We start from the raw sequence: 25609 nt of genomic DNA, 5'->3' as shown, positions 1-25609 counted from the left end.
TTGGTGTTCAATTTACTAACAAACAGAATAACCCCCAGTGCCCGTCACCCATTCACTCCCACCCCCCGCCCTTCTCCCCTTCTACCACCCCTAGTTCGTTTCCCAGAGTTAGCAGTCTTTACGTTCTGTCTCTCTTTCTGATATTTCCCACACATTTCTTCTCCCTTCCCTTCTATTCCCTTTCACTATTATTTATATTCCCCAAATGAATGAGAACATATAATGTTTGTCCTTCTCTGATTGACTTACTTCACTCAGCATAGTACCCTCCAGTTCCATCCACGTTGAAGCAAATGGTGGGTATCTGTCATTTCTAATAGCTGAGTAATATTCCATTGTATACATAAACCACATCTTCTTTATCCATTCATCTTTCGATGGACACCGAGGCTCCTTCCACAGTTTGGCTATTGTGGCCATTGCTGCTAGAAACATCGGGGTGCAGGTTTGTTCAATATTCTGAGCCAGAGTCCTGAGATTCACTCTGATTGGACCATTCTGGGTCAAGTGCATGGATTGGTTCCTATTTGGAGCAGCTGGGAAGAGAGGGAGGGATGCTGTAGAAGCAACCACAGGTGTTCATGCCATGCCAATGGTGACAGTTTGTATGTTCATGTCACCTCCTCTCAGGGTAATGGTCCTCTGGCCGAAATTGAGTTCTGGCGGGAAAGAAACGCAACCCTGAGTGCACTCCACGAGCAAACAAAACTTCCAATAGTCAGGAAAGTCTTGGATGTGATCAGGGAGTCTGATTCTATGCTTGTGGCTAACCTGCAGCCGGTCTTAACAGAGTTATTCAAGCTCCACATGGAGGCCTCAGACAATGTGCGGTTCCTGTCCACCGTGGAGCGCCATTTCAAGGTACTCTGGGCATACTGCACTTTGGAAAGTCAGCTCTGTGACTTAGATCTCACATGGATTTAGTTTCCTTTTTTTTTTTTTTAAAGATTTTATTTATTTATTCATGAGAGGCACACACACAGAGAGGCAGAGACACAGGCAGAGGGAGAAGCAGGATCCATGCAGGGAGCCCGACGTGGGACTCAATCCCGGGTCTCCAGGATCACGCCCTGGGCTGAAGGAGGTGCTAAACCGCTGCGCCACCTGGGCTGCCCAGTTCCCTTTTTTAATTCAGCATTTAAGCAACTGTGGTAGCATGCATGTGACATGGATTATTTTAACTGTGTGTAAGTGGGTAGTTTAGTTGCACTATACACGCGCGCGCACACACACACAAACACACACACGATGTTGGGCACCCATCCTCAACACCTGTAAGTAAGCATTTCGTCACCTCTAACATAAATTATGAACCCCTGACCTAAGTATTCCCCTCTCCTGGTACCCCTGGTGACTTCTATTCCATTCTCTGTCTCTATGATTTTGCCCATTCTAGGTATTTTCTGTAAAGTGCAAGCATTCATCTTTTATGCATAATAAACTATCTCATTGGGATTTTGACTTACATTCCCCAATAACTAATGAGGCTGAACACTTTTTTCATGTGCTTCTTGGGCCATTCACATATTTTTGATAAAATGTCTGTTTTAATCTTTTCCCCATTTTTGATTTGTCTTGTTGATTCAGGAGTTAGATAAAATTTTTTGTTTGAATACAAGATCCTTATCAGATATGTGATTTGCACTATCCTAGCCTGTGGGCTTTCTCACTTTCTTGATGACAAATATTTTCTTTGTTTTCCCGTTTTGTGGGTCAGGAATTTGGGGAGAACTTAGCCAGGCAGTTCATCTTGGCTCCAGGTACAACAGCTTGGGTGACCGGGCTTCAAGACCCGCTTCCAAATGGCTTCTTTGGCCACATAGCTGGTACCTGCTTGCTCCTTGGCCTCTTTCTCTCCATGTGGTATCTCATCCCCCAGGATTTCTTCATGTGGTTTGGATGTCTCAAGTCTGGTGGCTTTAGGGTAACAGGACAGTCACACTTCTTACCTGGTGGCTGGCTTCCAAGAGACCAAAAGCAGACTAGCTAAGGGCTGTGCTCAGAAGTGGTACAGCATTACCTCTGCCATATTTTACTGACTAAGGAAGTTGACAGTCTGTGTAGATTTGAGGGGGTGGAGAAGATGATGCCATCTCTTAATGGTGAGGGGACACAGTCAAGATGTTGTTGTGGCTGCGTTTGGAAAATACAATCTGCTGCATATAATGTGTACTGGGCATGTATGTGTATACTCATAGATACACATATGTATTCTTTTTCTGTATATTTCTTTTTCTTACTCTCTCTTTACCTATATGTATACTCACACACACCCATACTTGTGCAAATGGCTTTATTTACTTTCATTTGTAAATCTTATCTGTCTTTCCACATCCATGCCTCCAGACCTATTTCAAATGTCTTTTTTTTTTTTTTTCAAATGTCTTTTGGTGGTGAAACACTTCCTCCCATAAGAAGCATATATGTTTTTCTTTTTTTTTTGACTTAGGGAGAGTGAAATTTCCTGTGTATGTGTTGCTTTTATGAAACTTCTTGACCCCAAGGCTAAGGTCACTTGCTCTCTTCTGTTAGAATATAACCCATGGATCCAGCTTTCACGTCGTCTTGGAGACAATCCCCTCCATGATGAGTGCACTGAGGATGGTGTGGATTATCTCCCGACACTACAATAAAGATGAAAGAATGATCCCACTCATGGAGCGGATTGCCTGGGAAATTGCTGAAAGAGTCTGCAAAGTGGTCAATCTGCGCACTTTGTTCAAGTAAGAAGTAACGACGCTTTATGTTTTTTTCTTTAAGATCTTAAATAGCTTTTGGGGCGCCGGAGTGGTTCAGTCAGTGAAGCATCTAGGTCTTGATCTCAGCTCAGGTTTTGGTCTCAGGGTTGTTTGAGCCCCACACTGGGCTCTATAATGGGTGTAGCACCTACTTAAAAAAAAAGATCTTAAACAGCTTTATTGAAACATGATTCAGGCACCATACAATTCACCCATTTATGATGTACAATTCAGTGACTCCTTGATGGTATTCAGAGTCATGTGTCCATCACCATAATCGATTGTAGAATATCTTCTTCAATTCAAAAAGAAACCCCATACTCTTTAGCTGTCATCTCTGGTCTTTCTGACTCACCTGGCCCTGGGCAACCACAGATCTACTTTCTACCTCTGTGGATTTGCCTATGCCATGGAGTCATCCAACATGGGGTCTTTTATGACGGGCTTCTTTCACTCAGCATCATGTTTTCAAAGTTCAATGGTGTTGGAGCAAGGGTCAGTGCTTCCTTCCTCTTTATGGCCAAGTAATACCCTGTTGTGTGGATTTATAGGTTATTTTATTTAATTTAATTTAAAAATATTATTTATTTTAGAGAGAGTGAGAGAGAGTGTGTGTGAGTGGGGGAGGAAGGGTAGAGGGAGAAGCAGACTCCCTGCTGAGTAGGAACCCTGAAGTGGGGCTCAATCCCAGGACCCTGAGATCATGACCTGAGCCAAAACCAAGAATCTGATATTCAACTGACTGAGACACTCAGGTGCCCTGTAGGTTATTTTATTTTAATCAGGACTGTTTTCCTTAGTTATCCTGGGAGAGACCAAGTCCCAGGTCTGGACCCTGGTCCCCTGAGGTGGGAGAGCCTCTGGGATCAAATGTGAAAGGAGTTGTAGATCTTCACTTTCTTAAAAAAAAAAAAAAAATCGGGCACCTGGGTGGCTCAGTGGTTGAGCGTCTGCCTTCAGCTCAGGTCGTGATCCTGGGGTCCTGGGATCAAGTCCTGCTTCGGGCTCCCTGTGGGGAGCCTGCTTCTCCCTCTGCCTGTGTCTCTGCTTCTCTGTGTGTGTGTCTCATGAATAAATAAATAAAATCTTAAAAAAAAAATTCTATACAAGTGAAATAGGTACCGAAACCTTGGTATTATCTCTTCACTCTTTGGCCTTCTGGCCTGGAGCCTAGGGCCGCCTGTTCCCTTTCCAGCTCAGGCAGACAGCTTCTTGGGGAGCCTCAGCTCACGGGTTGAGTGGGCAGCTGCGGCGGAGGTCAGCCTGAGGGGTGATTTGCAATCCCTGGCCTTGCAGATGCACAGGGGTGTTGTGCCCTTGCAAAGTGGGGCAGAGCAGCAGCCCGCCCGGTAAGCTGTCCCTGAGGTTGTGAGACCAGGCAAGCCCTGCTCCTTGGTGAGGAGTCCACCTCACCTTGTGGTGTGCGGCTGGGACACACTGAAGCTCCACCTGTCCCCATCGCTGCCTCTCCTTTTCTTCACAGAGAAAATCGAGCCAGCGCCCAGCACAAAACCTTGGAGGCCAGGAATGTCCTGCACATGTGGAAAAAGGCCTATTTTGATACCCGGGCCAAGATTGAAGCTTCAGGGAGAGAAGCTCGGTGGGAGTTTGACCAAAAGCGGCTGTTTGAGAGAACGGATTACATGGCCTCCATCTGCCAGGACCTCTGTGACATTTTGCAGGTGGGAAGGCTGGCACAGCTTTTCTCTGTTGCACATGCAGCTGGCTGGGGTGGGGACTTGCCTGATGGAAAGAAGTTTGGCTCTTTGACGGCACACCTTCCATGTAAGGGGGAGGGCAGGAGACAGGGTCTGGAAGACGGAAGCAGTTGAGAGCCCATAAAATGTACCAGAATATACCAGAGCCACACCAGGCCTATTGTGCCTTTTCCTTGTTTTCCGTGACACCCCTCCTTTTCACCCTGCTTTTGACTGTCCCTTGGCCTCTAGCCATTCTTTCTCAGTGTCTTTTGCAAGATCCCCCTCCTCAGTCCTCCCATAAGTGTTGGAACTTCTCAAAGTCCGGTCCAAGGCTTCTCTCTTGTTTCTCTCCTGAAGGCACCTCATGCTTGCTCACTGCATCAGCTGCTGACCATCTGCCAGGGACTCCCCGTTTACTTGATCCCTCCCTCTCCGAAGTGATTGTAAAAGGGCTTACCGGCTGATTGGATGAATTCCACCCATCCATTCATTCTCAATATTTGTTGAGAACTCATTTGTGCCAGGCGCCTGTGCTTACCCACTAGAGAAACAACAGGAGCAAATCCAGAGCCAGCCACATAACCCGCAGCGCCCAGCGCAAACAGATGTGGGACCCCCTGGTTCAAAATGCAGGAAAAAATGCTATTAAAAGCATTAAAATAGGGATGCCTGGGTGGCTCAGTCAGTTAAGCATCTGCCTTTGGCTCAGATCATGATCTCAGGGTCCTGAGATCGAGCCCCATGTTGGCTCTGCCTGCTTGTGCACTCTCTCTCTCTATCTGTGTCAAATAAATAAATAAAATCTTTTTTAAAAAAAACATTAAAATATAAAGTTTTTCCCTTTCTTCTGATGTCTCTCGCCTCAGCAGGCTTTAGTTTTTGTTTGTTTGCCATGGTTGTGGCAAAGAAAAGAGAGTAAAGGGAAATTAAACATTTATATTATTCCATGAATTGGAATAACTGTTCATCTTTAAATTGTGCAATGTTGGCTTAAAATGCAAATACAGGGCATTTAGCGCATATCTGGAATCACTGAGAGGATACAGTTTGTACTTTGTCACCCGTGGGCACAGACATATGTCACTGTTGCCAGATCAGTGGCAGCGCTGCACACAACAAGCTCAGCTGGTTTGCTCTTGCTTCTCGGTGTGGCACATTCTTCCAGGCTTCTCTACTCCTGGCTTCTCTACTCCCTGCTTGGTGACAAGTGAGGAAGAGTGGGGAAGGAGGTGCTATCTCTGCCGCCTGTCTTCTGTCATCATTTCAGGGTGTGCAGTGGGCTAAGGTACAGGAGTAAGAAGGCATATGGTAGGTTTCCTATTCAGGCATGTTTCTCAGAACGGTTCCCAGCCTCCTGTGTTTGAAGTAAAGTGTGGTTTGAAGGGAGAACGTGGTGTCTCAGAGCAGCTGCTGTCCTTGTGCTTGTTGATGTGACATGAGAATGTCCCAGAACTGCTGTGCGTGGTGGGCCCACTGGAATCCTGTGCTTGTGCTGCGTCACATACTCTATGTGGTGAGGAGCAGGGGACACGCAAATCTCAGTGACTTGTTTATGTGTGTGCACAGCTGTCCCATAAGCCTTCCTTTACAAAACACACGTGGAAAAGATAAAATTTTTTAAAAAGATTATTTATTTATTTATGAGAGACACAGAGAGAGGCAAAGACACAGGCAGAGGGAGAAAGCAGGCTCCCTGCAAGGAGCCCAATGTAGGACTCGATCCCAGGACCCTGGGATCACGCCCTGAGCCGAAGGCAGATGCTCAACCACTGAGCCACCCAGGCGTCCTCAAAGATAAAATTATTAAGAATTTCAAGAAGGTGATAGCAGAGCCTTAAACCCAGCACAGGGCCCTTCCACACCTGGAGCCCTGTGCACTTGCCTGGGTCGCAACGCCTCTGAAGCTGGCCCTGGTAAACACATGTGTAGCCTATGGCTTCATGGAGCTTACAGTCTGATAGCAGAAAGATGGTAGATATAATAATCACACAAATATGTAGCTATGGCTGAAGTGAGTGCTCTGAAAAGCACAGTCGAGGGGGCTCTAGAGTGTGTACCAGGGCCTGATCTTTTCTAAGGGGTTGGATGTGACATAGTCATAGTCAATGATGAGTAGTAGCTAGCTAGGCAATTTGAACTGCAAACAAAGGTCCTGTGACAGAAAGGAATGTGGAACTGAAAGAGGGTGGGGGTGGCTGCAAGGAGGCAGGATGGGGGGAGCAGCATTGGAAGGGGTTGAAGGGAGAATGTATGGGTCTGAACATACAAATTTTGCAAACTATGTCAGGACATCTGGATCTTGTCTTACATGCAATGGGCATAGTACCAGAGGTCTTAGACTAGGAGAATGTTATCTATATGACATGATTAAAAAAAAAGGATTTATTATTTTAGAGTGAGAGAAAGGGAGAGAGAGAGTGCATGTGCATGCTTGTGAGTGGAGGAGGGGCAGAAGGAGAGAATCATCAGCAGACTCCCTACTGCAGCAGAGCCTGAGTTAGGGCTTGATCCCATCCTACCACCCTGAGATCATGACCTGAGTCAAAATCAAGAGTCAAGATGCTCAACCAACTAAGCCACCTCGGTGCCCCTGTGTAACATGATTCTTGCCCTCAGGCAAATCTAGACATGCAATCCATTTGTAGTTAGAACATTCATGAGAAAACTGAAAGGCAACTTCCTTGTGTTTTGTTTTTTTTGGACAGGTTATGGAGGAATTTTACAATATATTTGGTCCAGAATTAAAGGCAGTGACGGGGGATCCCAAGCGTATCGACGATGTCCTATGCAGGGTGGACAGCCTGGTCACCCCCATGGAAAACCTGGCCTTTGACCCTTTCAGTATTAAGTCTTCCCAGTACTGGAAATACGTGATGGATGACTTCAAGATTGAAGTTCTGGCAAGTAACACATCTATCAATGTAATCTCAGAAGCAGCTACCACATTTTCCCCATGTTAAGTTAGTTTTTTAGTTATGCTTGGAATTTTTTTTAAGTCATAAAAAGTAATACCTGCTTTTTTGTAAAAAAGAAATCAGAAACAATATAGAGGAATATAAGGTAGAAGTAAACATTCTTTAATCTTCCTTGTCCCCATTCCTATCCCTAGGTATAAAAAGGTTAAATCAAGCTGGATACAGTAGCATTTCTACAAAGATGGGTTGGGTGTATAATTGGAGAGGACATGAGAGGGTGATGTATGAGACTTGACTTAGTAGGCAATAGAGAGCCACTGAAGGTTGTTGACCAAGGGGGTGAGATAATCAGAATTATTGTTGAGGAAAGTTCTTCTGGTCACAGCCTAGGCTGATTTAGGCTGGGGAATTACAGGAGATGGGGAGATGATACAGGAGGGTGTGGGTTGGGGTGTAGGGGAGGCAGAGCTGTCAAAGAGAGACTGTAGCTGAGAATATAGTTTCACTCCATACAGCATGATAGGATGGTGTATGGTTCATCATGCATACCTTTTCAGCTTCATGTGGGAAGCACACCAGTAGCATCCCCATTTTAGGTCTTGAGTAAATGTTTTTATAATCCAGAGCATCTTTTTGTATGGACAACACCAGAGAATTCTTCTTGGGTTATCTAAACACTTCCATTTCTTAAAAAATATTTATTTGTTGTAGAAAGAGTGAGTGAGCACACGAGTACAGGGAGGGGCAGAGGGAGAGGGATAGAGAATCCTCAGCCAGACTCCCAGGTGAGTATGGAGCTGATGCAGAGCTTGATCTCAGGACTCTTACATCAAGACCTGCGTGAAATCGAGTGTTGGCTGCGTAACTGACTGAGCCCCCAGGGGCCCCTAAGCATTTCCATTTTAATTGTATCCAGTTTATTCTCAGCTTCTGTTTTATTTGTTATTAATTTTTAAATTGAACTTTTCATTAAAGTCACTTTGCTAAGTAGTGCTAAAAGGCTAATAATAAGAAAAAGCCACCCCATGCTAACCCCTTTTCATTTCCATTCTTGCTATCATTTTTCATAATTTTCAGTTTTTTTTGTTTACCCTCCTATTTCCTAAAAAACATGCCAATGTGATTACTTTGTGATTTATCTAATGTAATCAGTTTTAGATACCTCTTAGCTTTTCAGAGTAGATATAGACTTGCCTGTCCTATTCCTACCCCTATCCCCCTTGGTCTCTTTGTCATCTAACATAGTTTTATCATAACTTTTGGTTAAATTAATGGTTAGTGTTTACTCATTATATCTGTGCAAATTTGTTCACTGGTGAGCCAAGAAGCCCATCATAACCACACCACCTTTCTTGTACAAACCTTTATTTTTCTTGAAGTTAATCATTGCTTTTATTTTTATTTGCCTGGTTTTTTACATACTTGTTGTTTTTTCCCATCTGCTCTAACATCTCTGCTACATATCTATCAATAATGGGTTCAATCTGCTCAAAAATATCAGTACTCTTATTTTCCTGGAGGCCTTTATCCCATTCTGCTCCAGTGTAGATTATTTGCTCTTTAGACTTATTGCAAAATAGTCACCCTAGGACTTCTCATCTTTTCTAATCTGTGTTGGATCCTGTTTTCTAGATTTCATATCTTCCTCTTTCCTTATTTAGCTCTTGTTTTGCTGGAGCACATTTTTTAGTAGCTTCTGAAGAAAGGTTTCATGGGACATATATTTTTTGAGTCTTGTATGCATGAATTCTGAAATGAAGTTAGTTATAGAATTTAAGGTTGAAATAACTTTTTTTTAGATATTTGAACTTTTATTTAGATATTTGATCATTGATTTCTAGCTTCCAGTATTATTAGAACTCTGTTGTCATTTTTTTTTTGTAAACCTTTTTTTTTTTAATTTTTTATTGGTGTTCAATTTACTAACATACAGAATAACCCCCAGTGTGTTGTCATTTTTTTAAAAGAGAGACATAGTGTGTGCATGAAGTGGGGGGCAGAGGGAGAGGGAGAAAGAGAATCTTAAGGAGGCTTCATGTCCAATATGGAGCCCAACATAGGACTCGATTTCATGACCCTGAGATCTTGTCCTGAGCCAAAATCAAGGGTCAGATGCTTAACTGATGGAGCCACCCAGGCATCCTTGAACTCTGATGTCTTTCTGATTTATTTTTTCTAGAACCAACCATTTACTCTTTGTAGAGTGGGGTGGGATGAGGGTATAGAGGATGCATAGTAGTCTGGCTGTGCAGGGTGGAGAAGGGATCCTGTGTTTGCTTCTCACCCTCCTGGTGTCTCCAAATGTTCAGCCTCTTGGAGGTTTCACAGGGGAGGAAATGAGTACCCGCCTGCTCCCCCATTGCCAGCAGGTTGTAATTCTCTGCTTTCTATGAAGTTATTTACTTTCCGTCCGCCTAAAACTTCTGAACTATCTGTTCTGCTTTTGTGTTGTCTTTCATTTTCTTTGTTTATATGAGTTAACACTTAAAAAAAATTTCCTTTGACCTTTTTGAACTGAATGAGAGGAGGTAGGAGAAAGCCAGTGCATCTAATCTGCCATTTTTAACTGGACACCAGCTTCCTCTAAAGAACAATGGAAATCCATCTCAAGTCATGAATATGTTTTTTGCTTGTTTCTTTCCACTTTGTTTTGCCAGGATAGTTAGTTATAGAGACACGAGGGCTGTTTTCCTTCTTTCTTTCTTTCTTTTTTTTTTTTTTTTTTACTTTTTGTTTTTGCAGGTTATTGAGAAAAAGGCAAAAAGTTTTATTGATGAATCTTTTAAGACACTTCGATCAGCTGAAGCAGCATTTGATATGCTTTTAAAATTTAAGCATATTCGTTCACGAGAAGCTATCAATCGACAAATGATGATGAAGTTTAATGATATTCTTGCACAGTATTGCAAAGAGGTAATTGATAAATCTATAGGTGCCGGAGCAGTAAAAGACACTTGGCAGTATGTGAAGAATGGAATCATGTTATTATCTGTCTCTCCCATCCAAATCCAGAGAAACTGTGGAATTTTCACAGATAAGCATGTCACATGCCACAGGTAGCCAAACAAAATGTGTTTGTTTATTTAAGTGAAGAAATTCAGTAAGAATTTATCAAGTCCAATGTTATATAGCTCACATTGTGTTGGGCTCTGTATGAGTTAGGAGTAGAAATAATCACATTAATCATTGCAGAAGTCCTAGCTAACCATATATGTATTGATATGTTCAGAAAAATGTTCCTGGTGCTCACATATTCCAAGTATGATGTTAAGCACAGAGATAGAGAGATGAACAAAACACAGAATATGCCTTCAGAGAAGTCAGTATCTAGTGGGAGAAACAGACCAAAAAAATGCTTATCATTTTATTTAGAGGATAAAATGAGAATATGTGACATAATTTGGTCATCATCAGTTGGTGTGACATAAAGGGATAAAGTGATCTCCAAATGTATAGTTTCCTTGCTGCTGTTGTAACAAGGTACTGCAAACTTTGTGACTTAAAACCACACAGACTTGTTATCCTACATACTGTTCTGAAGGTCAGAAGTCTGCCATGGTCTGATTGGGTTGAAATCAAGGTGTTCTCAGGGCTCTAGCTCTTTCTGGAGTCTCTAGGGGAGAATTGATTTTTTAATATTTTCCCCAGCTTTTAGATTCCTTCCATCTTCAAAGCCAGCAACATCTAGTCCTGTGTCCATCACTCTGACCCTGTCCTCTGCCTCCTTCTTCCTCTTATAAGGGCCCCTGGAATACATTGGGCCCACCCAGATAATCCAGGGCCATCACCCTATTATTTAAGGTCAGCTGCTTGGCAACCTTGATTCCCCTTTGTCATGTAAGGTAGCTATTCACAGGCTCTAGGGATCAGGACTGTTACTGGGGCACTGGAATTCTGTCTCCCACATCTGATTACCCACATGCGGGCATGGAGATGCTTCTTTTAAAATGAAGGTCCAGGCCACATGGTCCAGCAATTCCACTTTTGGGCATAGACCCTAAAGAAGTGAAAACAGAGCCTGGAAGAGATATTTGCACACCCATGTTCACAGCAGCACTATTCACAATAGCCAAAATGTGGAAACAACCCAAATGTCTATTGGTAGATGAGTAGATAAACAAGATGTGGTTTATTCATACAATGGAATATGATTCAGCCTTAAAAAGGAAGGACCTCCTGACACATGCTACAGCATGGATGAACCTGAAGGCATTATGTTAAGTGAGATAAGCCAGTCAAAAAAAGTCAACTACTTGGGATCCCTGGGTGGCTCAGCGGTTTAGTGCCTGCCTTCAGCCCAGGGCATGATCCTAGAGTCCCAGGATCAAGTCCCGCATGGGGCTCCCTGCATAGAGCCTGCTTCTCCCTCTGCCTGTGTCTCTGCCTCTCTCTCTCTCTGTGTATCTCTGATGAATAAATAAATAAAATCTTAAAAAAAAAAAGTCAACTACTCTATGATTCCATTTACGTGAGGTACTTAGAGGAGTCAGATTCATGGATTCAGAAAGTAGAGTGGTGAGTGCTAGGGGCCGGGGCAGGAAGGTGGGGAGCTAGTGTTTCATGGGGACAGTCTCAGTTTGGGAAGGATGAAACAGTTCTGGAGATGATGGTGGTGGCAGTTGTATGACAGTGTGAATGTGCTTGCCACCGAGATGCACTTAATGATGGTAAATATTATGTATTTTTTACAATAATTTAAAAAAATTACATAAATAATTATAATATTTCAGTGGTATGTTGTCCCTGCATGCCACACAGATGCACACATGCACGCATGTGCACACACAATGCAAGCCTGGTCACTAGTCATGCCTAGAACAGATTTCAGAATTTCTTTTTTTCTAAAGATTTTATTTTATTTATTCAAGAGAAACACACAGAGAGAGGCAAACATATAGGCAGAGGGAGAGGCAGGCTCCCTGTGGGGAGCCCTATGTGGGACTCGATCCCAGGATCACACCCTGAGCCAAAGGCAGATGCTCAACCACTGAGCCACCCAAGCGTCCTGATTTCAGAATTTCTAATAAGTCAGTGAAATGATTGTACACAGTGTGTAGTAATAAAGCATTTGGAGCACTGCATATGTTAAACCAAAGAAAAGAACTGCTGGAGTATAAGAAAAAGTGGTAAAAAATGAGTAAGTGGTCAAAAGCACAATTCTGTATCTCATTCACTCTCTGACATTCCAGTGTTCATTGCTTTAAAGACACAAATCCCAGCTTTAGTCTTTTCTGGCTCACAGGTTGGTGTGTACCACTTACAGAGTGCCTTTGATTGCTTTTCAGATCGACATAGTTAATAAACTCTTTGTTCAGAACCTGGACAACCCACCCCTGTATAAGAATCACCCTCCGGTAGCAGGTGCAATCTACTGGGAACGGTCCCTGTTCTTTCGGATCAAGCACACCATCCTCAGATTTCAGGAGGTGGAGGAGATACTGGACAGTGACCGAGGAAGAGAAGTATGTTGCTTTTGCTGGAGTTGTCCCCTTGTACGTCTCACGACTATGTGAGGAGCACATTCATGCCTGTAACTTATAACGTCTTTCCCGTGGTCCCTGATTTCAGGCTCAGGTTTAAAACCACCTTTTGTGTCACTTATCTTTGGTGTCTTAATGCATATGACATCTTCCAGGTCGCAAGCCATGTAGGCTTTTTCCTGACCTTGTTCTTCTGCTTCTCTGGAAGGTGACCCTCTTTCTGATAATACTGTCCCTCCCCCACCCATGGGTTTTTGTATGTTATAGGGCAGGGGTTGACAAACCTTTTGTTTAAAAGGCTCAGAGAGTAGACGCTTTAGGCATTTGCAGGTCATACAGTCTCTGTCCCAACTACTCAACTCTGCTGTGGTAGAGAAGAAGGTAGCCCTAGATAGTGTGATGATGAACATGCAGGGGCTGCATTCTCATAAAACTTCCTTTTCCAATGCTTAAATTCTCATTTCATATACTTTTCACATGTCGCAAAGCACTGTCATTCTTTTTGATTTCCTGCTAATCATTTAAAGATGTAAAAGCTGTTGTTAGCTCTTGGGTGACATCAGATGCGGCCCACGGGCTGAGGTCTGCTGATCTCTGCCAGTTGGTGTGGATTTCAAGCCATAGCATCTCAAACACGCCGTCTAAAATTCGTGAAAAACTGGATGCTTCCTTTTGCAAAATGTGCTAACAGATTTTTTTTTCTTTTTGAGAGAGAGAGAGAGAGAGAGAGAGAGAGAGAAAGAGAGAAGTGTTATTTCCAAGGACAAACTGACAGTTGCCTGGGTTCTTTGACAGGTGAAACAGAAGTACTTGGAAGTGGGCAGGACAATGAAAGACTTTGAGGACAGAAAGTACGAGCAGTGGAGAGAGGCCACGGAGCTGGTCCTGCCAGCTCTTATGAAGAAGAGTCTGCTTACCAAGGTGTGTATCTGCAGATCCTTGCCCAGACCAGGGCGCTCAGGGTCGATGATGGCGTCTGCTGTTTTCCCGAGGTTCGATGCATTGACATGCTTGCAGCTAATGGGTATTTCCAAAATCAAAGGCTAAGAAGGGCCAGGTTGACAGCCCTTCAGGGAGGAGAGGAGAGGCACAAAGAAGGGGGAGATGGAGGCAGCATAATGTCATGGTTAGGAAATGTGGCAGAGTCAGGCAGCCCTACTGACTCCATGAGCAAGCAGGTTCAGCCTCAGCTTGCCCATTTGAAAAGTGAATCAGGTCTAATGACATCAACACACAAAGTATTGGTTGAGCTATGTGTGAAATTGTTGGCAGTCGACCTCCAGAAAAATGCCATTTCCTACAATTCACCCTTAGCCATAGCACTTAGCCACATAGAGCCTGATCCACAGCAAACGCTCAGTGAATTGCTGAGCGTACCCCTGTGAGGGAGGAGAGACCTGGCTGAGGCGGCTTCAGAACCGTGGTCTTGAAATCCTGCAGTGGGCACCAAAATGAGCTCAGAGGGCTGCATGGGAACTGGACCACACGTGTCCTATCAGAAGGGGCAGCTGCCGTCTTCCCCAGTCTGTGCCTGCCCTACCTTCTCAGCCTTTCTAAGTGTTTGAGAAGAAGCCATAATTCTGGAGTTTGACATGCAATTGACCAGTTTTTGAACATGAGCGGCAATCGAATTCTTTAAAAACCATTCACTAAACAAAATATGTATTCAAGGTAGCTAGGCAGCTGTCCAGTCTGTCAGGGCATCCAGGGCCCTATACTGATTGTTTTCCAATTTACGTTTAACTGGGGCTGTACGGGCTGCTTCTTGGACCCACCTTGCCATGCTCATGAGACATCTCTTCCACAGACTTCTACCGTTGCTGATGAGGCTGCTAACTCCGACAAGGGAGCTATATTTGCAGTCAATTTTTCACCTGCTCTCAAGGAGATTATTAGTGAAACAAAGTACTTGGAACAGCTAGGATTCTCTGTCCCCGAATTAGCAAGGAATGTTGCTCTCCAGGAGGACAAATTCCTTAGGTAAAAAGATTCTTCTCTTAAATCAACAGTAAAATTTTTGATCTCGGGACCCCTTTCCATTCTTAAAAATTAATGTGAACCCCACCCTCTCCTGTTTTCTCTTTAACTACCAGTATTTGCCACCTTAGAAATTAAAACTAAGCAATGTTTAAACTGTGTATTTATCCATTTATCTAAAAGTAGTGATAACAAACCTATTACATGTTAACATAAGTAACGCTTTCTAATGAAAATAACCAATATTTTCCCAAAGAGAAACTTAGTGGGAAGACTCAGCATTGTTTTCAATTTCTGCATATCTTTCAATCAACGCTTTAGCCTGGAGGCACCTGGGTTGGGTTGCTCAGTCGGTTAAGCATCCGACTCTCAATCGCAGCTCAGGTCTTGATCTCACAGTTGTGAGTTCAAGTCTCCATTGTGTTCCATGCTGGGTGGGAAGCTTTCTAAAAAAAAAAAAAAAAAAAAAGAAGAAAAAAGAAAAGAAAAGACAAAGCTTTAGTCTGGTTAATGGTCTTTTGTAACCTATCTAAAAGGTCAAGCTTTTTATGAGCTGCATTGACATCCTCATATCAGTGACTTTCCTGTTTTGCACAGGTACACAGAAGGAATACAGCGTATGTTGGATCATTATCACATGCTCATAGGAACGTTAAACGAGGCAGAGTCTCTTCTTCTCGATGATCATTCTCAGGAATTAATAAGAGTGTTTAGGTCTGGATATAAGAGGCTAAACTGGAACTCACTAGGTAATATGATTCATCTACCTATTTATTGCCTTTTAGACTGCGTTGCAAAATAAATTTTTTAGATTGTTTTAGCTGAATTATAATTTTTATATGTGTAGATGTCACTAACACCTGAGTTTTGAACATTAACCATTTATACTTGATGGAACTTAGCACTAACCTCAAGGCTTTAGTTGGGACTGAAGACCAGATGGGATGCCATTTTGACACTCTGCTGGCCCTACCCTTTCTCTTCCAAAAATAAAGTATCTTTTACTTTTTTTCCTAATATTTTTCTATTTTTTTTTCTAATATTAAAATTTTAATTTTGAAATCATTTATAGATTCACACCCAGTGAATAATTAATACAGAGAGGTCCTATGTATGCTTTACTCAGTGGCCTCCCACCCCATGGTAACTTCTGCAAAACTATAGTATATATAGTATAGCTCACACACCAGACATATTGACATAGGTATAGTCAAGATGCAGAGCGTTTCCATGCCACAGTGATAGCTCATATTGCCATTTTAAAGTCATATCTACTTCACTTCCTTTCGTAGCCCCAACCTCTACAGCCATGAATCTGTTCTCCTTTTCTATAATTTTGTCATTTCAAGAGTGTTATATAAGTGAAATCATATGTAACCTTTTTGGGTTGGGTTTTCTCTGTTTGCATAATTCTCTGGAAGGTTTTCCAAGTTGTTGCATGTATCCGTAGTGTGTTCCTTTGGTGGTTAGAATCGCATGGCATCAATGTGCCCTCATTTAGCCATTCACCTGCTAAAGGATACCTGGGTCATTTCCAGATTTGGCTAAGATGAATAAATGTTTGTGCTAGAAAAATATTTGTGTTTGGGGCTTTATGTGAACACGAGTTTCATTTCTTTGGGATAAATGCTCAGGGGTGCAATTTCTGGATCCTATGCTATTTGCATGTTTAGTCTTTTTAAAAAATTATTAATTGCCCTTGTGTTTTCCAGAGTGGCTGTGCTATTATGCATTTCCATCAGCAATGTATGTCCTATTTTTTCTAGGTCTTGGCCAGCATTTTGGCATTGTCACTGTTTTTAAAGTTGTAGTCATTGCATAGCTATGTAATGGTCTTATTGTGGTTTTGATTTGCATTTTTGTATTGGCTAATGATATTGAGCATTGTTTCATTGCTTCTTTGCTGGCTCTATATATTCCTTGGTAAAATGTCTTTCTATGTCTTTTGCCCATCTTCTAATTATACTGTTTGCTTTTTTTACTTTGAGTTTTGAGAGTTCTTTCTATACTTTGGATACTGGCCCCTTGTTGGATATGTGGTTTGCAAATATTTTCTCCCACTCTGTAACTTGTGTTTTCATTGTCCTAATAGCATCTTTTGCAGAGTGAAAGTTTAAAATTTTGAGAACCCAATTTATCAAATTTTCCTTTTATGGATCATGCTTTTGGTGTCAAGTGTAAGGATTTTTTTTCCTTGACCTACATCCCAAAGACTTTCTCTTATTTTTTCTAAATATGTTATAATTTTATATTTTGCAGTTAAGTTTGTGATCAATCTTGAGTTAATTTTTTGTACAAAGTGTGAGACTTGAAATTTATTTCTCCCTCATCTTGTACTTCTTCCTCCTCTTCCTTCTTCTTCTTCTTGACAATGGAAATCCAATTTCTTCAGCATCATTTGTTGAAAAGGCTTTTTCCATTAAATTGAGTTTGCATCTTTTTTAAAAAAGCTTTTATTTATTTATTTGAAAGAGAGAAAGAGAGAGAGAGAGAGAGCGAGAGAGCATGAATGGGGTGGGGGAAGCAGAGGGAGAAGCAGACTCCCCATTGAGCAGGGAGCCCAAGGTGGGGCTCAATCCCAGGACCCTGGGATCATGACCCGAGCCAAAGGCAGACGCTTAACTGACTGAGCTACCAGGCGCCCCTGAGTTTGCATCTTTGTAAAAAACTAGCTGGGCATATTTGTATGGGTCATTTCTGGATTCTTTATTCTGTTCCATTAATCTATGTGTCTGTTCTGCTGCCACTATCACAGTCTTGATTACTGTAGCTATATGGTAAGTTTTAAATTAGTAGACTGATTCTTCCCATTTTTTTCCTTAAGCAGTTGTTTTGGCTATTCCAGTTCCTTTGCTTTTCCATATAAACTTTAGAATAATCTTGTCTATATCTACCAAAATATGCTTTCTGGGATTTTGATGGGAATTATGTTATCTATATATCAAATTTAGGGAAATTGATATCTGTACTATGTTGAGCTTTGTAGTCCATGAACATGGTATATCTTTACACTTATTCAGATCTTTGATTTTTTTTAAAGATTTATTTATTTATGAGAGAGAGAGAGAGAGAGAGAGAGGCAGAGACACAGGCAGAGGGAGAAGCAGGCTCCATGCTGGGAGCTGGATGCGGGACTCGATCCTGGGACTCCAGGATCACGCCCTGGGCCAAAGGCAGGCACCAAACCACCGAGCTACCCAGGGATCCCAGATCTTTGATTTTTTTTCATTAGCACTGTGTAGTTTTCAACATACAAGTTTTGTACATGTTTTGTTAGATTTATGCTGAAGTATTTAGCCTTTTGTTGAAAGGTTGTAGATGATACTGTGTTTTTAATTTTGGCCTACATGTTTGTTGCTCGTCTATAGAGATACAAGGGGATCCCTGGGTGGCTCAGTGGTTTAGCGCCTGCCTTTGGCCCGGGGCATGATCCTGGGGTTCTGGGATTGAGTCCCACGTCAGGCTCCTGGCATGGAGCCTGCTTCTCCCTCCTCCTGTGTCTCTGCCTCTCTCTATATATGTCTATCATAAATAAATAAGTAAATCTTAAAAAATATATATATAGATACAGTTAATTCTTTTTATGTAGTCCCATCTACCTCCAGGCCTTTTCTGATACTACCATGGCAGGCATGAGAGGCAGAGGGGTTGGGATGCCTCATCACAGTATTATGAAGGTGGAAGTCTAGGCTGCCCCAGCTAACCCTTACTGGCAAGGGTTTGAGTGAGGTCATAGTTTTTGTCTATGGTGTTTTACTAGAGTAGAGTATTTTCTGTGTAAAATTTTCTGTCTTTCCAGAATGTCCCTTCCCTGGTCCTTTGGCAAGAGAGTGCAGACTTTTGGGGGGCTTTGGCATTTATAGATCACCGGCTTCTTAAGCTCTAAGTCTGAGATATAGAAGGAAAAGGAACCCAGGGAACTCATTCTTCAGATCCCAAAGTCCTAGCCAATTTGCTTCTCTTCACTTTTTAGAGTCTTATATTTGTTTTATAGATTATGTGCAGGGTTCTTAACTGTGTTTGGCAGGAGGAAAAAGGAAAAGCATGTCTACTCCCTCTTCCTGGAAGTAGAAGTTCCCTTTACTCTTTTAAATAAACAAGGCCTTTTTGCTTTTTTTTTCCTTTCTTTTCAAATCTTCTCCCCTCTTTTCCTTGTCTTTCCTTCTCTTCTTCCCTTCTCCTTTATATGGAGAACATGTCTATTCAGACTTTGGCTCCAGAGAGTTAAATCCTTGAGTGAAAAGTCCAGCTCTACCCATGTGACTCAACCTTGTGGAGGCTCAGTGTCCTCATCTGTAAAGTCAGCATAATCTTAGTACCCAATTCACAAGATTGTTGTAAAAATTTAACGACATAATAACATGCTTAGACTACTACTTGACCAATCATAGGTGCTTAATTCAGGTTTACTATTCAAGTTATTGCTGGCTATGTTTCTAAGCAACAGGTCGAAGGAGACTGGCGGCAGGGTAGGGTAGAGTGGAGGGTTCAAGTTGCCGTGGCAATGAGAAGACAACAGAGTTGGACCTTCTCTTTCTCCTCACAGTGCTTTAGATGATGGTTTGCTAAAATCTGAATCGAGAAAATGTATCATTTGGTTGATTCTGAGAACAGGGCTCCTTGTCCTAGTCCTTAAGGGTGCTAAGTGGATGTTTGCCACTGCAAAGACCCAAGATTAGATGAGCAGGGTCTTTCCTTTTTTTTTTTTTTTTTGCATGTTTAAGTATTTTACTATTTCCAGGTGATTCCACAATATTTTACAGGTAATAAGAGTGGTTGGGCAGCCCTGGTGGCTCAGTGGTTTAGCGCCGCCTTCGGCCCAGGGTATGATCCTGGAGACCTGGGATCGAGTCCCACACCGGGCTCCCTGCATGGACCCTGCTTCTCCCTCTGCCTCTGTCTCTGCCTCATTCTCTGTGTCTCTCGTGAATTAAATAAAGTGTTTTTTTTTTTTTTTTTTTTAAAAAGAGTGGCTGCACAAATGAAGTCCTTTTTTTTCACATTTTCTCATGGTTAATAATTTTATTCCTGTTTGTAATGAAGTGACTGTGCTTTCGTATCCTGATCGGTCACATTCTTTATATATATATTTATTGGAGTTCGATTTGCCAACATATAGTATAACACCCAGTAAGCAGGGTCTTTCCTATGAAGGGATGCCAGTATTAACATTCCAGATGTTGATGGGCAGGGTATGGAAAGAAAGAGTTGAAAGCTAAATATCTTTCTTTTTTTTTTCATTCATTCTCTTTTTTTTTCTTTCATTCCGCCCCTTCAAAGGTATTGCTGACTACATAACTCGGTGCAAACAGGCCATTGGGAAATTTGAGTCCCTTGTCCACCAGATTCATAAGAATGCAGATGATATTTCTTCCAGGCTTACATTAATAGATTCTATAAATCTCTTTAAATATCCAGCACCTAAAAGTGAGGACGATCTCCCAGGTAGATACAATTTCTTGTTTCTCTGATTACAGAAGAAATGAAAAAACCTGTTGGTTGTGATTGCATGTATGCAAACGCAAACACAGAGACATTTATTCCATGAATGGAATAAAATCATTGCTAAAGGTCTCCGTCATTTACTTGAAACCATCATGAGTAATTTTTGCTTTTTGCCATTTTTATGATTGCTTAGACTGTTTTACAAATTCCCAAATCTGTGAAAACAGTAGTACTTTTGTCAATACCTTTGTAACAGTAGATTGTGTTTTTATGGGCTCACATTTACTTATTTAAATAGGGTATTTTAAGTGGTCTTAGACTAGTCAAAAAGCAATTTAAGAAAAGCAAGAATGCCCAAAGATATAAAAGTCAACTTTTGTATGCGGTATGCTTTGGCATACACAATGGGTATTCCCATGTTGCCATTTATTTATTTATTTATTTATTTATTTATTTATTTATTTATTTGCCTAGGGCATGTCTTGGCTTTTGGTATTGACTTATTTTCTTCTTTCAATCTACAATAGAGGTTGTTCTTGTATTTCTAAGATATATAGCTCATGTTTGGATTGCTTGTGAGTAATGTCCTTTCCTGCATCCATAAAGAATTGTAACAGATGTCTTCCTCTACAGGCGTAAAGGAATTCTTTGAGCACATTGAACGAGAAAGAGTCAAGGATGTGGACCACATGGTCAGGTGGTATCTTGCCATTGGGCCTCTGCTGACCAAAGTCGAGGGTCTGGTCATCCACACCAATACGGGCAAGGCTCCCAAGCTGGCCTCCTATTATGAATACTGGGAATATAAAATTTATGAGGTCTTGACAAAGCTCATCCTGAAGTAAGTTAACCTTTTTGCCTGTTTTAAAGACAGTGTGCATAGATTAAAATAGTCTACATATATGAATCGTTAAAGGAAGGGGTTCACAAAGTGCAGAATAGAAATCATTTGGACAGTAAGTCTGCTTTCTGGTTGAAGGGTGCTCACAGGATGCAAGGATGCCTTTCCAATTTGGCTCACATTCTTGTTAGGCCCCTCAACGTTCAGAAAAGAAATTATGCCTCTTTCCACTTCAACTATCTGAAAGACATACATGCATCTGTGTTCAACTGGCAACAGAGAATCCTAGGTGATGCCCTCCCCTGTATTGAGAGAGGCTGATTTGAAGGACCTATGACCCATTTGTTCTCCCCAGTGGTCCACAGTAAATCCCTGACTACCATGGGCATCATATATGTGTTTAATGCCTGTAATGCCTGTTTAATGCCTGTAATGCCTCACAATAGACAAGGCTCTCCCATCCCTCCTAGAGTTCTAGACCACAGCCAAGCACCTCAGCTAGATCAGCCGAGAGCTGAATGCCTGGGCTTCATTGCATGGACTTAGGATCATTCTAGGAAACCAGCCTAGGAACTTCATATCTTCATGTTGTCAAGGGTGGTGTTCATTTCGTCACACAACATCTTCTTGATAATGAACCCCAGAAGAAATTTCTCTATCGTCCCTTCTGATCTTAGCCTCTTGAAAAAGTATTTTTATTTTTGTCTATCATTTTTTTACTGTTTTGTTTTTAAACTCTGTGGATACTTTGAACTGTTGACTTCATGGCTTCCCTTTTCTCCTTGGTTGCTGGGAAACTCAGAACCAAATTTGTAGCCTAAATGCAGCAAGTGTATAGGTATTTTTGTTTGCATTGTCTCCTTCTTGACATTCTCTCTCATATATACGTATATTTAAAGCTAACATGTATGACAGCTTACTCTCCACCAGGTTCATGTTACACCCTTTACAGTTTCATCTGCATTTTTCAGACACAGACTGTTGAGAGGATAGGTGACTTGCCTAATGCCACACATACATCTAGTAAGAAGAAGGGCTAGGATATGAACCTGGGCCTCAATCACTTAACTAAATATCCCTGATTAGTGTCTATTTCCTTTCTTATTTTATCCCACTTAATTTTAGGGTTTCTTATTGCAATTATTCTTGTGAGCTGCTAAAATTCACTTAGGAATAAGACATTAATAAATAAAATAAATACCTTCAGTTGTCTTGCTTCCTGGACCCAATTTGACAAATTTTACTAAGCTTATCCTTTACAAAAATCTGTCTTCTACAAAAGATTTTATTTATTTATTCATAAGAGACACACAGAGAGAGACAGAGATATAGACAGAGAGAGAGAAGCAGCCTCCCGGTGGGGAGCCTGATGTGGGACTCGATACCAAGTCCCCAGGATCATAACCTGAGCCAAAGGCAGATGCTCAGCCACTGAGCCATCCAGGCACTCTACACATTTGATTTTTTAATTATTGCTTCTAAGTTAGATTCCTGCAGCATCCCCTTAAATATGGCACCTCCTGTAGTATTTCCCTTTCTAAAATGCAGTGTTTTCTCTGCATCCATATATCCATCCAGTCATCCATTCATATATCCATCCAGTCATCCATCCATCCAGTCATCCATCCATCCATCCATCCATCCATCCATCCATCCATCCATCCAGTCATTCATCCATCCATATATCCATCCAGCCATCTATCCATCTATCCACTCATTCATTCATTCACAGGTCTTTTAGAGCCTGCATGAGGCAGACACTGGACCAGACAGGGCCCCTGTGCTTCTGGAGCTTCTCCATCCTCATAGGAGAGATACAAAACACAAGGAAGCAAACATAACCAAGATGATTTCTGTGAAAGAAATAACACAGAATAGTGTTCTGGTGGAGAAAATGGAGCAGCTGTTGTAATTAGGTGGTCAAGAAAGGCCTCCAGAGGCCACATTTGAGCTGAATCCTGAGGACAAGGAATGACAGAGCCAGTGTGAAGACCATTTTTCCTGAACCAAGTGGAACAGCTTCTGGAAGTCATCACTGTTATTTAAATGTCTTCCAACTAATAGATATTCACTTCCCCAAAGTAGAAGTGAGCTATTTAAAAATATGGGCCCAAACAGGAGTACATAATAAAACCCAATTCACACTGTCTGTTATGACGCTGCATGTGTTCTTCCTCACAGCAGGTTTTCACATGTGACTTTTTTTTTTTTTAATTTTTATTTATTTATGATAGTCACAGAGAGAGAGAGAGAGAGAGGCAGAGACATAGGCAGAGGGAGAAGCAGGCTCCATGCACCGGGAGCCTGATGTGGGATTCGATCCCGGGTCTCCAGGATCGCGCCCTGGGCCAAAGGCAAGCACCAAACCGCTGCGCCACCCAGGGATCCCCACATGTGACTTTTGTGATGCTAGCTGTTTCCATCGAGTGTTGGATGTACTTCCCTCCAGTGAACTCTGGGTCTCTTTTGTTAACCCCCTTAGGAATTTGCAATCTTTCAATTCTTTAATCCTTGGAAATGTTCCTTTGTTTCAAACGGACACCATTCTGACAGCTCCTGAGATCATTCTTCATCCCAACGCAAATGAAATCGACAAAATGTGCGTCCATTGTGTCCAAAATTGCGTGGAGATCACCAAGGTAAGGGCAGACATGTCTTTGTGGACTCACTGGGGACTTCTCACCACTGATGGCTGGCTGATAAGCTTTGGGAAGCAAGTTGCTGAGGCTCTGGAGAACATAGGCTCTGCTCTGCCCCTTGTCCAGACCATTGCACTCCTTCCTGGTGCCTTCTCTAGATCTTTAGAGCTCAGGTTGCCTCACGGCTTGATTCCAGCTCCCTTATCTCCTCTCTGTGTAATCATGACCAATCCCATGGCTCTTAATGCCTCCTCTCTGGAGATGATCACCCATGTCCATCTCCAGTCCAGACCTCTCTACTTTGAGTCACCTGCGTCCTTGATATGTCCCATCTGACCTTAGTCTTGGCATGTCCAAGGTGGAATTCTTGACTTCCCATCTTGCAACCTGATCCTGCTCCAGGTTTTCCAATCGTGTGAGCCAGAAACCTAGAAGCCAGCTTTGATTCCTCTGTGTCTTCCCATCCACCCATATCTTGCCCCTTGGAGGCCTGGTTGACTCCCATGCATCATCCCACAGCTGGACTATAGCTGTAGCTTCCATAATCCGTTCTCCACCACAGGGGGTCAGAGCTATTTAAAAAATATGCATCACTTCTCGCCAAATCTCTTGTACAAAAACTCCTGATGACTTCACAATGCATTAGAACATAATCTGAACTCCTTACCATGGTCATAATCCAGCACCTGCATGCCTTCCTTTTTTTATTTTTTTGAAGATATATTTATTTTTAGAGAGAGAGGGAGGGAGAAAACATGCAAGCAAAGGGAAGGGCAGAGGCAGAGAGAGAGAGAAAGAGAGAGGATCTAGGCAGACTTCCCACCAAGCTCAATCTCATGACCCCAAGATCACGATCTGAGTAGAAATCAGGCATCAGATGTTCAATCTACTGAGCCACCCAGGTACCCCACCTGCCTGCCTTTCTGATCTCCATTGCTACCTGTCATGCTCTGTCATGCTCCAGCCTAACGTACCTCCAGCAGTAGCACTAGATAGATCCTCCTTGACATGATTACAGTTAACTGTTCCCTCTGCCTGGAAACTTCTGCCCCCAAACTTTTACTTAGTAGCTCCTTATTGTTCTCTATCCTGTCACCCAATTCCTTCTTCCTGTCATTTATCACTATCTGACCTTTTCTTTCTTTCTTTTTTTAAATTCTATTTATTTATTTGAGAAAGAGAGAAAGCACAATCAAGGGGAGGGACAGATGGAGAGCGAGAAGCAGACCCCCATTGAGCAAGGAGCCCCACAAAGGGCTCAATTGCAGGACCCTGAGATCATGGCCTAGGCCGAAGGCAGACACTTAACCGCCTGAGCCACCCAGGCACCCCACTATTTGACCTTTTCTTATGTGTTTACTTGCTCATCTATCTACGACTTTCTGGTGCCACTAGAATGCAAGTTGCATGGGACCATGGACCTTGTGTGTCTCTCCACTTTTGAGTCCTTAGCACCCCCAGCAGCATCTGGCACATACTTGGCTCTCAACCATGTAAATGCTTTTCAGATGAGTGTCTATGGGCAAATAACCCATAGTTTATGTCTCACCCACAATGGTAAAAGAGAGCCATCTGAATCACATCCCCTCGAGACACTAATGTTTCCTTTTTACTTGGTTTCCTTGGAAAGTCTAGATGTGTTTCAGACATTTGATTTAGGCATTTTATAAAGCATAAAACTCAGTATAGATATTACAAATCAGGAATTTTATTCTCTGTATTTGGAAATTAATGATCAGCTGCTTATATTTTTAGAATCTATACAAGTGAAATTATTCATTAAACCTCTGTTTTTAAAAATTCTCTTAAGTTATAGGTGTTATATCACTGCATCTTTAAACAGGGAAACAATTTCCAAGGGGTAAATCAATAGG

The 25609-nt window shown here is 42.1% G+C and overlaps 1 protein-coding gene across 4 annotated transcripts in view; it reads left to right on the top strand.

Annotated features, from left to right (window-relative positions):
- DNAH10 (dynein axonemal heavy chain 10) overlaps positions 1-25609 on the top strand; it is a 133421-nt gene that overhangs the window by 12050 nt on the left and 95762 nt on the right. Inside the window, exons 7-17 of one of the 4 annotated variants that reach the window (XM_077875303.1) lie at positions 631-861; positions 2533-2723; positions 4222-4420; positions 7144-7338; positions 12639-12815; positions 13629-13754; positions 14641-14813; positions 15408-15559; positions 20091-20255; positions 20889-21096; positions 23579-23735. In XM_077875303.1, the coding sequence (XP_077731429.1) occupies positions 631-861; positions 2533-2723; positions 4222-4420; positions 7144-7338; positions 12639-12815; positions 13629-13754; positions 14641-14813; positions 15408-15559; positions 20091-20255; positions 20889-21096; positions 23579-23735 (1974 nt within the window). Of the gene's footprint in view, positions 1-630; positions 862-2532; positions 2724-4221; positions 4421-7143; positions 7339-9367; positions 10267-12638; positions 12816-13628; positions 13755-14640; positions 14814-15407; positions 15560-20090; positions 20256-20888; positions 21097-23578; positions 23736-25609 lie in introns of those variants that run through there. The other 3 variants (XM_077875302.1, XM_077875300.1, XM_077875301.1) reach the window with 3 other exon arrangements.

The sequence above is a fragment of the Canis aureus genome, chromosome 27 (genome assembly GCF_053574225.1).
Source record: "Canis aureus isolate CA01 chromosome 27, VMU_Caureus_v.1.0, whole genome shotgun sequence".
Lineage (NCBI taxonomy): Eukaryota > Metazoa > Chordata > Mammalia > Carnivora > Canidae > Canis > Canis aureus.
Note: the sequence above shows the minus strand (reverse complement) of the source record. Positions and strands in the feature narration are given on the sequence as shown.